We start from the raw sequence: 13883 nt of genomic DNA, 5'->3' as shown, positions 1-13883 counted from the left end.
AATGCAACCCTGCCTGCTTCCAGGTGAGGGAGGAAGAATGCACCTCTGGAAAACTGGAGGAGGAGGAGCCAGCTGTTTCACCATTACCTGACATTTCACCCAGCTCCTCCACTCTACCCCAGTCAAATTCTCTGACTCGGAATGGCCCCAGAGCGGGCATTTTTAGTGGGCTCTCAGGCAATACTGAAATTTGACAAGCAAAGTCACTGCATTAGATTTTTTGTTTGTGTTTTAAGACAGGGTCCTGCCACGCAGCCCAGGCTGGCCTTGAATTCTGTGTAGCCCAGGCTGACCTCAAACTCATCCTCCCGAGACAAGAGTGCACCACCAAGTCCTGCTCTGCATTTGATCTTATAGACACTAACAGGTTACTATAGACTCTGTACCTAAATCATAAGCAAGTGTTTACAAGTTGCTTAGAGCAGGTTGTAGTTAAGAGTTATTCTCCACAACAGTCAGCATTCCAGTGCTATTTGGAAGCTTTTTATGTCATCTAGGATTGGTAATTATATTATACAAAAGGCTGAAGTCACATATTATTGCATACTCATCTCTAATTAGGGTGATTTAAGAGGAACAATCAGAAACACTCTTCATACACATTCTCCGGATGTCAGATAAATAAACCACGAGGAGAGACATGTGAAGGAGGTTGGAACCTGACATAATCAGGACAGGTGCATTACGAGGTCTGCTTTTGCTTTGCTTGTTAGGGCCCGATGCCAAGAGGCCCAGCAAATTAACTGGCAACAAAATGTACTCTATAATGGAACACGGAGCAAGGGCTCCTTTAAATTTAGCATTCTGACTTCATTAAAAAAATTTTTTTCCAACAAATAGAACATGCTGTGAAAGAGAAATCACAGAGTGACATAAAACAACCTCTCTGTCATCTGGAAAGCTATATTTAGAGTCATTTCTGAATGTTTCTGCACCACTGGGACTGTGGGAAAGATTTTCCTTTTCATTATGCAACGTTACGAACAGGAACCAAAAATTTAAGACAGCTAGCTTTAATATTTTTTGTTAACACCATATTGTCAAGTGGTAGAGTGCCAACGGCGAGAGAGAATGGGTAAAAGAGAAAACCTGTCGTCCATATGCTGTGGGATGAATAAGAATTTCATGAGTGGAAACAAGGAAAGAGGAAGGCTGAGAAACAGCAAATCTACGAGCTGCAGCATCTCAGGCAGCCCGGGAGCTACCAGGAGGCTTCGGTTCACCTTACAGGTGCTGTGCACAAGCTGTCAGCGCCCCGTCCCCTTGGGAAAGGCTCCGTCGGGGAAGGTCTGGGCACAGATGGCGAGAGCCACTGCGTGTTGACGGGGCTTCGCTTGTCACTTGTCACCGCTGAGCTTCCCAGTGACTCCCGGCTGCATCGATCCCTCTTCCCACAAATGAGAGCCAGAGGGGGTAACTGGCCTCTTCCTCACTCCCCTATGAGTGGCAGAACAGATCATTCTGGCAGGTCCCGGGAATCTGCATTTTAGTTCCCCAAATGGTGTCTTTGCAGAGCCAAGTCTGAGTGTTATTATTTTTAAGGAATCCAGAGCCAGCACAGATCCATAGAAGAAGGAGTAGCTGCACTTAATGCTTTTACACATGAGCTGGAGAGAGCAGCCCCCACACAACAAATGCAAAGCATTCTTTAGCAGCGACGGCAGCGAATTGTGAAATCCCAGTCTGGCTTCCACCTGGCACTCAGTGTACTTCTGGGCCATCCTGCTTTGCGATCAGGTGGTATTTACTTGGGGAATAAAATCTTCATATTAACATAAGCAAAACATAATTAGAAAAATCTGTTATAAAAACCATTCTGCTTTCCAAGCCAAATATAAATGACTTTGGGGTAGCGCATGCCAGGAATCCCACTTTGTTAGCTGTGTAATTAAGAATGACTGTCGTGCCAGTTGCTGTCACTGTCTAGTTTTCTTAACTGTTTGGACACTGGCGCCCCCCATCCGCTCAGTGTACACTTAGGACGAGAGAGTTGCAATCAAAGGTGATAATTGCTCACTTTTGTAACAAGCGCACAGTGCCCCCTTCCCCGATCCGTTCTCTGCCCTCGCCAGTGTGCTCTGGGCTGCGCTGCAGGGTGACCCTAAGGATAGCATCCCCCTCTGGGCTCCCCCTGCCCCCTGGATTCTGAATGATGGGAAGAGCTAGCAAGGGCGAGGAGAGAGGCTGAACTTGAACCCCCAACTTTCCTGCCTCCCTCGTGCTCATAGCGTCTTCTTTTTTTTTTTGTACCTGGGATCAATCTCAGGCCCTTGCCCGTGCGAGCCAGGTGCAGTGCCACTGAGCTAAGTTCCCGGCCCTGGCTTCTGGTATGGTTGCAGATCTTTCTGGGCACCAGCTCTCGTCCTCACACGTATCTGTGGGTGATGCTTCCTGCTGCCGCTGAGTCCCTGGCTGGGTCTCCTGACTCTGCCTGCACTTTGGTAGCTGGACTCTTCATTACCACCTTCTAATCATCACCTCCAGGTGTGTCCCTGCTCTTCATGGGTTATGTGCAGAGATGTGATGTCTATCCACGTTATGGGACTGTCTCACAGATATAACCACCCAGTTAAAATGACTGTTTGTTCTCAAATATACAAATGTATACACATGCATACACACACACTAAGAATATTAAAGGACAACCTACCCCCTTCCACTTTCCTAAACCTCCTTCTTTTGTGGGTTCCATAGATAGAATTGGTAGAAATGAGAAAAGGAAGAAGCAAAGTCTACATTTAACTTGATGAAACAGGGATGACATGAGCCAGAGCAGAGCACAGGGAGGAGGCGGGGAGGGATGGGGAGAGAAGAGCAGCAGTGTGGATGCAAGTGTGGGCCTGCTGTTCTCTGGGAGAAGAATGGGCAACTGAATTACAAAGAGAAAACTTTCTGTGCACTATTCTGCGTGGTTTTCCTCTCACTACTGCCCGTAAAGAAGACTTTCGGTTGTTGCCAGTCATGGTGGTGCACATCTGTTATCTCAGCTACTCAGGAGGTGGAGGAAGGAGGATTCCAAGTTCGAGTCCAGCCTGGGCAACTTAGTGAGACCCTGTCTCAAAATAAAATCAAAAGGGCTGAGGATGTCACTCAGAGGTAGAGTGCTTGCCTTGTATGTGCCAGGCCCTGGGTTTGATCCCTAATACTGAAAAATATGTGAAACAAAACCAGAACCACCTTTCAGTTACAATTGCATTTCTTTTCAAGGCTGTGGAGTTCTTTTGTTTTGTTTTTGCAGTGCTAGGGATTGAACCCAGGGCCTTCACACTGATCTAACTTCCCAGCTCTTTTGACTTAAAAAAAATTTTTTTTTTTTTTTTTTTTTTTTTTTTTTTAGTTTTTTGAGACAGGGTCTCATTATGTAGTTGAGACTGCCCTGGAATTCACTATGTAGCCCAGGCTGGTCTTGAACTCACAGAGATCCTCCTGCCTCAGCCTCCCGAGTGCTGGGATTATAGGCATGCGCCACCATGCCTGGCTCGACTTTAAAATTTTTTATCAAGTTCTTGCTGAATTACTAAATTGTCCAGACTGGGCTGGAACTTGTGACCGTCCTGTCTCATCCTCCCAAAGTACTAGGATCACAGGTGTGCACCACCATACCTGGCTTAGCTGTGAAGTTTTGAAATATGACAGCAAGTTATTTGACATTCTGCGCATCAAAAAGAGGAGCCTCTTTTTAATAAGATGAGATCCCAGTTGTTGATTCTATCTGCTAGTTCCTGTGCTACTGAGGATTTGTTCGTAAAGTCTTTCCTATGCCAATGTCTTCCAGAGTTCTGCCTAGCTTACCTTCCAGCAAGTTTAATGTTTCTGTTTTAATATTTAGATCTTTAATCCATTTGGATTTTAATTTAGTGCATGGCGAAAGATAAGGGTCTAATTTTAATCTGTGGCAGGTTGACATCCAGTTTTTCCAACACCATTTATTAAGGAGGCTATCTTTCCTCCACTGAGGGTGGTCAGCTCCTTTGTCAAAGATGAGGTAGCTGAGTACATCTGGATTTGTTTTTGTGTCTTCCAGTCTGTTCCACTGATCCTCAGGCTTGTTTCCTTGCCAGTACCATGCTGTTTTTATCACAGTGGCTTTGTAGTATAGTATCAAATTGGGAATTGTTATACCTGGTGCCATGTGTCTGTTGCCTAAAATGGCTTTTGCTATTCTAGGTCTTTTATGGTTCCAAATGAATTTTTGGATTCTTTTTTCTAGTTCTGTGAAATATAGTGTTGGAATTTCAATTGGCATTGCATTGAATGTATATAGAAGTTTTGGTAGTATGGCCATTTTCACTATGTTGAGTCTTCCTACCCAGGAGCAGGGGATATCTTTCCTTTTTTTTATATCCTCTTCAATTTCTTTTTTCAGAGTGCTGTAGTTTTCATTGTAGAGGTCTTTTGCTTCGTTAGATTGATTCCTAGATACTTCATTTTTTGGGATGCCATTGTAAAAGGAATTTTTTTCCTTATTTCTCTCTCTGTGTGTCTGTTATTTGTGTATAAGAAGGCTATTGATTTTTGGGTATTCACCTTGTATCCAGAAACAGCCCATTTGCCCATCCATTGGAAACTGGATAAAGAAGATGTGGTTTTTCTATAAAATGGAATATTACTCAGCCATAAAGAATGACAAAATAGATTCATTCATAGGAAAATGGATACATATTGAAGATATACTCCTAAGTGAAATAAATAAGGCACACATGTGTATATACAGAATAGTTTCTCTGGTGTGAATAATCTGCAATAATACATAAGATCCTAATAAGATTACTGACATTTAGAAATGGGAAGAAAGGTGCTAAAGGTGTAGGGAAGGTGGGATGGGTAGGGGAAGGGTAATAAGGGAAAAGAAAAAAATGTAAGATAATGAAAAGATGGAAATAAAGTATTTGTAGATAGGGAGGGGAGGAGGGGGTGAAGGGAGGGCAGGGGTAAGGGAAAAAAATGAGAATCAAGACTTGTCATGTAGAGGTACAAGATCCCAACAATGAATGTAACTGTACTGTATACCTAAAATGTACCAATAAACTCAATTAAAGCTGAGAAAAAAAAAGAGGAGCCTCGTTTTTGTGCCCTAAAAAGTGCTTCAAATTGGGCCCCAGGATTTAGCTCAGTGGTTCCATTGCCTGCCTTGCAAGTGCAAGGACCCAAGTTGGATCCCTGGTACCAAAAATAAAAAGTGCTTCATATCAAAATCAGCAAAAATGATTCAGTGACTTTAGAGATCACAAAAGGCAATGTGGCTTCCACTTTGTGCCCCCACCTGCCTTCCCCCGGAACCCAGCACTACGTAGTGAGGAAGCCAGCTAGTCACAGGGAAAAATCATATCCAGGTGTACCAGCCAAGTTCTACCCCCAAGGTCCCAGCTGAGCACCCGCCAGACTAGTGAATGAGTGAAACTCCAGGTGGCCCAGTGGAGTGCTAGAGCTTAATTGGGTTAACTCGATTAGCTTGGGAGCAACCTAGACAATTAGTAAAGCACACTCTGGTTGTGTCTGGGTGGAACACGGAGGTGTGACCTTGGGGACTGTCTCTGCTCCCTGGAACCTTGGTCTTTGATGCTGTTCCCCTGCATTGCCTTCTGGCTGCCGTGAACTAAGCAGCTTTGCTCCTCCACACCCTTCCACATGATGCTCCTGCATTGGAGCCAGCTGACCAGGGACTGGATGCCCTGAAACCGTGAGCCAAGAGAAACCTTTCCTCCTTTACATTCTGCATGTCAAGTAGTGGAGTCTCATCGATGGCAAAACTGATTAAAATACCCCAGCCACCAGCCTTCAGGCACACCCAGTGGAGCTGAACAAACTGAGACAAGCTGTTCTAACAGTTCCTTTCCAAACTGAAGGTTTCCGAACAAAATATGTGCTGTTGTGTTAGACTGCCGAGTTTGGGCAGTTTGTTACACAGCATTGGACGAATGACTGGTTCAAGCTTGTACAGTCAGTTAGTCTTGTGCTTTATAACCTGGCCTAAAGGAGGTTCGTGCTTGTCTCTAACAAGGCTGTGTCATGAAGACTATATTTTTGTCCACTGAGCTTTAGAAAAATCCTCCTTCGGGAGAGTTATATACATGACATTATGACTAATGCTGTGCATCTAACACGAGGGAAGTGCTTAATAAATACACAGCATTTTTGAGTAAGGAGTGGGACCCACAGGGACACTTTAGCAGCAATAGCCATTGGGGAGATACAGCTTTTACTGCCATACAATTTTCTCTGCAATTGGCAGTAAAAGCTGTAGAGCAGAATATCTGAAGAGCTGTGCCATTTGTGAAGCGACCCCAAAACCTTGCCAGGTGGGCTCCGAATGGGGAAATAACGGGGTGGACGAGGAGGATTTCGGTGAGTGCTGAGGCAGGGGGTCCAGGAAAGTCAGTCGCAGAAAATTTTCTGGTGGGCAGGTGACAGAAGAATTGGAAGAACAAAGGTATATATGTTGTGTGTGTTAAGAAGATACGTGTAGGGCTGGGGATTTGGCTCAGTGGTTCCGCTGCCTGCCTCGCAAGCACAAGGACCGGAGTTCAATCCCCAGTACCAAAAAAAAAAAAAAGAAGGTGTGTGTAGATGGTGTATCAAAATATGGGGTGAATGTTTATATTGAAAATTTTTTATCACAGCAAAAGACACATTGCCGGAAATCCCCCTCATTTCAAACATGCTTAGCTCATTATTCTCGCCCCTCTCTGAAGCAGCTCTGCAAGTCCTCTTTCGTGAGTGTCTTTAGTTGCACGGTTGTGGTTGCTCCACTATTTCCCGAACTGCTTCAGTACGTTGATCTTTCACGGTCCTTTTGACTTTGGAGAAAAGCCAGAAGTTTCACAGTGCCAGATTCGGTGAACAAGGTGGATGAGGACTCCCTGTGATATTTTTATTTTATCGAAACACCGAGGCAGCCACTCACAAAAGAAGACTTCCAGAACAGTTTCAGACAGTGTCACGAGCATTAGGGTTAGTGTGTGAGTGTGTGTGTGTGTAGAGGGGGTATTTTCGGGGGACTTCATGGCAATGTTGCTTTTACTGTAATAAATGTTTACATTTTAATTTTATCATACTGCACATATTCTGGTGACAGCCCCATCCCCTGAGCTCACAATCCATTTTACAAATTTGTGGAGGATGCTTCCTTCCTCTGAGCCTGTGTGCGTGCGTGTGTGTGTGTGTGTGTGTGTGTGTGTGTGTGTGTGAGAGAGAGAGAGAGAGAGAGAGAGAGAGAGAGAGAGAGAGAGAGAGTGGTGTCCAAATCAGGCCTGATCCCCTTCAAATGGCAACCCTTTCTTAGGAGAAGGGCACTGTGGCAGCTGTTTACTTCCTGGGAATCCGGCTACACACCCCACCTGCCCCACCCCAGGAGACAAAGGCAATGTTGAGGGGGGCGGGATGTCGCAGCCCTCTCTGGTGCTGCTGCTGCCGCTGGCCCAGCCGCAGCTGTGCCTGCAGGGCAGACCTGGCCAAGGCCATGCAGTCATGCTGCAAGGAGTCCCTGGGGAAGGCTCAGGAGCAGCGTACCTAAACCAGGGCGGGACGTGAAGTTAGGTGAGAGCTAACCTCATTTCTCAGAGTTTCACACAGTTGACAATGGGTGCTTTTGAGGGTTTAGGTGTGCACCAGGGTTCCTTAGCACGGTTATTTGGTTACTTGGTTCGGTTGCTTGTTTGCATCAGGGCCTTTGCACGGAGCTACATTCCCTAGCCACTCCCTTTTTTTTCTTTTGAGACAGTCTCCCAAAGTTGCCCAGGCTGGGCTGGACCCTGCCATCCTCCTGCCTCAGCCTCCCAGAGTGCTGAGATTACATTAGTAGGTCTTTTAATCCTTCTAAGGTGGTTAGGGCTGTCCCAGCAATCTAGTGGGAAGATCTTCATCATCTTTATTTTGTGACTCTGGAATCCAGCAGAATCCGGCCACATAACTCAGGAGAGCCCTGTGGGGCTGAGGTGGGAGGTGGGCTTCAACGTTGGAGAAGGCTGAAGAAATCAGAAACAAAGAGCAAAAAGACAATTGGACATTTCAAAGTTACTTTCCAATCACAGTGTGGATAGGGAGACAGCAATAGAAAAATAACGGATTTGTTAAAGTCAGGTTACCTTTTTGTGAGGATTACAGCAGGGCTACAATGAGTAGTCTAGGATACGTGGCTGTTATCTGTCTCCTGATTTCTTTTTTTCTCTCTTGTCGTAGTACTGGGAACTGAACCTAGGGGCTCCACACTGAACCACATCCCCAGCCCTTTTAATTTTTATTTTTGAGTCTCACTAAGTCACTATGTTGCCCAGGGTAGGCTTGAAGTTGGGGTCCTCCTGCCTCAGCCTCCCAGGCTGCTGGGATTACAGACATGCACTGCCATGCCCAGCCATCTTTCCTGATTTCTTGGAGTCAGACAGCATAGTCTTTAGTTTGTAGTCCTGGAAACTCTGTGTGAGCAAACTCCACTGTTCAGTTTGTTCCGCTGGGACCTCGTCGGGAGCTTCCTGTAACTCATATTTCACAGTGTCATCATTATCTCCTTCTTACAGATGGAGACACTGAGGCAACGCGGCCATACTGCCAGTCAGCAGTAAGGCTTGGGGCTGAACCGAAGCCGCTGGACCCCAGACTCCAGCATCTTCCTGTCCGTGGTAATCAATGTCCTGAATACTAAACAACTAAGTTGTAATATGTTTGCTCAGCTACCCCAAAGGAAATTCGTGGCAGTCTTTGGTCAACAGCCTGGATTTTTGCCTCTTCTGGAAGCCAGGGTCACTGGGAATGTAGCTCCTCCTGCCTCAGCCTCCTCAGTAGCTGAGGGTCCAGGGGTGCGTCACCACACCCTGCTGCCTGTTCACTTTTGAACCCCCAGCACCTCACCTGCCTCTCCCCACGACTGACCATGCTGGCGCAGGAGTGGGCCAGTCACTGTTAGCTCCAGGGCCCCTTTGGCTGTCTGTTTCCTCGGCTTGGTGACCAAAGTGAGGAGAAGCAGAAGCTAAGTCTTACCCAGAACAGGTGGATGGTGGACACTCCGGGGGCACAAGCTGCGGCATGGTGACCGGATCTGCCAACGTGTCCCAGAGGCCTGTGACCACCCTGTGAGGTGCAGCTGGTGCCTGCAGGGACCTCCCTCCCTCCCTCCCTCCCTCCACTGACCCCAGGTCAGCTGATCAGCTGTGCAGCTAGAGAAACCACTGAGTGCGCCTGACCTCAATTAGTCTTTCTGGCCTTAACTAGTGCCCCAGCCTCAACTAGTCCTCAGCCTACAAGGGTGACCTCGGCCAACCCATATGGCTTCAACTAATTGTAATGGCTTCCTCCATTCCCTGGCCCCAAGAAACGCTCCCTTTGGCAAAGTTTTCCGAAGCGCCTGGACGCCTGGGTTTCTGGTGAGTTGACGGGTCATGCTCCTCCCACACCTCAGAGGCAGGGCCCCTCAGGGCAAGGACATTCCTGGAGTCCCAGGCACCTCTTAGGATATCTGCAGCAAGCTCGGGCTACCTGGTTCTCTGGGAGGGGAGAGGGGTTGCTCTCCCGGAACCCTGTGAGAGCTTGGCTTTGCAGACAGGAGTTCCCCAAACCAGCAGGACCACTCAGTAGGTCTCCACTTCCACTTTACGGACTAGGAAGAAGACTGAGGCTCAGAAGCTGGGGCGGTGGCGCTCAGCAGCAATCCCAGCGCTCCGTGTGCCTGAGGTGGAGGGATCCCTGTGAGTCCAGCCCAGGCTACATGGCAAAGCCCTTGTCTCAAAAAGAAAAAAAAGAAAAAGAAAAGAAAGAAAAGAAGACAGGCTCTAAAAGACGGAGTGACCTGCAAAAGATTAAGGACAAGAAAGTCACCTTCATTCTGATTTAGAGCCACAAACAACCCCTGCCTCATGGCCTCCGCTGGCCCCACAGACACTGCGAACGCGATTGTGGCTGATCGGGTTGTGGAGGCTCAAGGCGCGGACACCAGGTCGAGTCTGGCTTGAGCACAGAGCAGCATGGGCCAGATCACAATAAAGATGTCACTTGTCTCCACCTGGACTCCACGTGCCTGACCACACAGCAGAGTTCCCCAAGTGGGGTGTCTGTGGTGGAGGGACGGCCATTTGCACCACAAAGGGGCTCCCTGTTGGAGGGGAGGCCAGGAGCTGAGCTGGCTGCTGTGCAGAAAGCTTCTGGGCCTCTCCATTGCTGGGTCTCCATGGAAATTCGCTCGCGGAGAGAAAGGAGCTATTTTAGGGCCATCTGAAGACAGAACCCGGTTGGCTGGGGTTAGGGAAGGTAGCGGTGGGAGAGAGCTTTTCTGAATGACTCACCCATTTCCCTCCTGTCAAGTGGGGGGAAAATGCACAAAAAAGCAGTGGGAACTGGGGTGGGGGGGAGCTGGCATGGCTGCTCTGTCCCTTGGGGGTGTGGAGTGGCAGCAGCCACCCTCCAGCCGCGTGGCATGGTGTGGAGCTGCTGCGCACTGTCATCAGAGAGCAACCCCATGACAGCAGCACAGTCCCGTGTGGAAAAACCAGCTTTAGTGTCGTCATACAAATGGGGAAGCATCTGCTTCCTAGACACGGCCGTGGCTGCAGTGCTGGAGAGGGTGGGCAATGGATTTATCTTGGGGGCTGGGCAGCCCTGGGGGGAAAGTCGGTGATCAGGAGGCAGCCATGGCTGATTCCCCTGTGTGTGTGGAGGACCCAGCGTGGTCAGGAGAGGAGCAGGCTAGGGCGGGCTGGAGAGGGCGAGCGTGGGCCAGGACCTGGGGAGGCTGCTGAGGGCCCTGGGGCAGGTGCAGAGGACCAGAGGGAACTGAACAGTCTCCTTGGTGGTGTTTCCAGCTGTGGGCATCATGGGACCCCGGTTGCCCATGCACAGCCCTGTCTCACACAGCCTGTGTGGGACGGAGGGGACCGAGGGACAAGGGCGCTGTGCCCGCTCTGGTGGAGTGAAAGCTGAGAGCGAGGGTGACAGGGAACAACAGGCATAGTCCATGCTGCTACCTTCCGCTCGCTCCTACGGGGGACTTGCCAGGGCGGCAGGCAGGACCTGAGCTCTTTGCTGTCCCTGCGGGTGGCAGCCGGGAAGTAAAGGCGTCCCAAGGGCCACAGGCATTGGCACCCCGATCTGGGTGTCTCCACCTCCCTTCCACCCGGCCCTTGTTCTTTCGGGTCTCACTGCTGTGGGATCAGGACACTGGCCTGCAGGGGCGGCTTCCACCTGCTTGGATGAAAAGCCAAGCTTCCGGCGGGCTCAGCCCTGCCCTGACCGCCACACGCCACTGTGGCTGTCACTGAGCAGCCCAAGGAGGCAAGAATGGCAGTGCCAGGCCATAGCACCCTGAAGGTGGTGGCAGGCAGTCCTGGAATTGGGCTCCCTGACTTCTGAGCCTGGCCCCGGACAGGTGTCAGTGCGTAATGATTCTCTAGAGCTCGATCAATCCATGCTAATTTTGTTTTCCTGAGACAGGATTTCACTACGTAGTCCAGGCTGGCCTCAAACTGGTGGGGTCCCTCCTTCCTCAGCCTCCTGAGAGTTGGAATTACAGACGCGCACCTGGTTCAACAGACACTTACAAAAGCCAGGAGGAACGTGGTCACTGCAGGACAGCAGGTGGACACTTGTGCACACTGAGTGGCCGCAGGGTGCCCGTATGGAGGGAGTGACACCTACCCTCATCCCTCAGACCCTGTACCATGGGATCCCATCGTCCGGAGTCCCCAACAGCTTCCCTCCCCCAGGGGCGACTCTGCAGCCTAGAAATATGCCTGGGGCTCCCAGTTTCAGGGGGAAAAAGCCAGAGCCGAGTGAGAAAGGCACAGTTTATTGGTCACACAGACAGGGCAGCGGGCGTGCGTGCTCGCTCTTCTCGCTCTCACACGCTCTGGGTCAAAAGCAACACGAGAAGAGACACCAACAATCAATCTATTCTCCTAGGAACCAAGGACACAGGGCTGAAAGACAGGGGGCCTGAGACCCAAAGATCCAGCCTGGCCCGTGGGTGGCAGGGTCTGGTGGGGCTGCCTGCCCCGAGCAGTGTATGTGTGGGATCCGGGCGTGCAGACCCGGCAGGGATGTGGACGCCCTGACCCCGGGCTGAGGCGGGACTTCTGCTTAGAGAGCCCTGGCTCCCCTGCCCAAATCACCTTCACCCTCCCTGTCCCCACAGACAACACCATCCTGCTCACGGTGGCCCCAGCCTGCTTAATGCTTTGCTGCTCAACCCTCGGGATGTGGGGGGAGGGGCTGGGAGCCTCTGCTCCCCGGGAGCCTCGGCTGTCCTCCCACACAATGTCCCTAAAGCACTTAGTGTGCACGTGGCGCGTGCGGGCCTACTCCTCCGCCCATGTGGCCACTATTATTATTAACAGTATTATTATTACTTATATCTCCACTCCCAAGTTGGCACTCCAGTCCTCTTCAAAATGAGGACTGGAACGAGGCCTCGGGGTCCCAAGTACCAAGGCCGCACTGGGGACCCAGGGGTGCAGCTGCCCTCCGGTGTGCATCTTCCCACACAGCACCGGCCGCCGAGGGCACAGCCACCGCACTGGGCGGGCCACCCAGAAGCGAGGCCGTCCCCCCCAAAATACAAAGCTTTGCACAGGAAGCAAGGAAGGAGGTCGTGGGGGAGGCTTCCGAGGCTCCTGCTGTTCCTCCGGCTCCTGTCACCGGCTGCTCACCAAGGGCGTCACTGCTGGATGAGAAACGGACGGCTGTCAGAGACGCACCTGACCGGGTGCCCAGGGACCCTGCCGGCCTCCTGCGGCGTGGAGAGAGCCTGCACACTCTCTCTGAGCCCCTTCAGACATGCGGCGGGATCGAAAACTAGATGAACGCTTGACGACAGTGAAAGACAGCACTACTCATCCTCCTCAAAACTCTCCCTTTTGCTTCAGACACACTTGGATCCTCGTTGTCACCACCTTCCTGAGGCAGCTCTGGAGCCCTCTTTCCTGAGTGTCTTTAGTTGCTCTCACCTGGCTGCCTCAATGTCCTGAACTGATTTAAAACATTTCCCTTTCATGGCTATTCAGACTTTGGGGAAGAGCCAGGAGTCACACGGTGCCAGATCCAGCGAGTGAGGTGGATGAGGACACAGTGTTGTGTTTCATGAGCTGCCTTTCTGCTGGATGGCAGGTGGAGCGGCATTCACCATATTTCTGATCACATCTCACAAAGTCACTTGTTCAAAGCAAGGGGCCATATTTTGTGGGACGTTAATGGCGATGTGTCTTTTAGTGTAATAATTTCATTTTTTAAAATTCACCATTTTGGGGGAGGGTAACCAGGGACCGAACTCAAGATCTTGCATTTGGCAAGCTAGGTGTGGCACCACTGTGCGAAATCCCCTGGCCCCAACATTCACCATATCTTTGATCAGGCCCCTTATTCTAATAAACATGAATTATATGCAGTTAATGATATGACTATATAATATACTAAATATTATATACAGCCAGGGTGGTTCAGGCTTGTAATCCAGTTCTTGGGAGGATGAGGCAGGAGGATGAGGTAAGAGCCACTGCCTATAATCCCAGCTCTGGGCAGCTGAGGAAGAATGGCTGAGTCTGGGCAGCAGAGAGTTCAAGGCCAGGCTCCTTTTCTTCATTGCACCTTGCTCCCTGGGGCCTCACGTGGTGGGGCTGGGACTTAGGCACAGGTGGGCCTGGGTTCAAATCCTGCCTCCTTCCAGCTTTTCCTCATAGGATGTGTATGGGTACACACTTTCACACACGCACACATGCACTCGGGCTGGGCTCACCTGCATGGCCGTCCTGCTCAGTAGCCCCTCCTCCGGCCGGTGCTTGCCATGGTGAGGGAGCTCAGAGTTGTCCCGGTAGTCCCGGCCCCTGGCGTGCTGCAGCTGCAGGACTGCCGCGCTCTTAGCAGGCAGGGGTGGCCGGGGCGCGGGGGTGGGTGTCGGCGGCTGGCTC

At 50.3% G+C, this 13883-nt stretch overlaps 1 protein-coding gene across 1 annotated transcript in view; it reads right to left on the bottom strand.

Moving 5' to 3' along the window:
* Positions 1-11767: 11767 nt before the first annotated feature.
* Inpp5d (inositol polyphosphate-5-phosphatase D) overlaps positions 11768-13883 on the bottom strand; it is an 87572-nt gene continuing 85456 nt past the window's right edge. Inside the window, exons 28-29 of the mRNA XM_010608744.2 lie at positions 13712-13876; positions 11768-12643 (exon numbers count right to left, since the gene is read on the bottom strand). Coding sequence (XP_010607046.1) covers positions 12638-12643; positions 13712-13876 — 171 coding nt within the window. The 3' untranslated portion in view covers positions 11768-12637. The remainder of the gene's footprint in view (positions 12644-13711; positions 13877-13883) is intronic.

This window comes from Fukomys damarensis, unplaced genomic scaffold (assembly GCF_012274545.1).
Source record: "Fukomys damarensis isolate Sample0158 unplaced genomic scaffold, DMR_v1.0_HiC HiC_scaffold_16, whole genome shotgun sequence".
NCBI lineage: Eukaryota > Metazoa > Chordata > Mammalia > Rodentia > Bathyergidae > Fukomys > Fukomys damarensis.
This window is presented reverse-complemented; position numbering and strand designations above follow the sequence as displayed.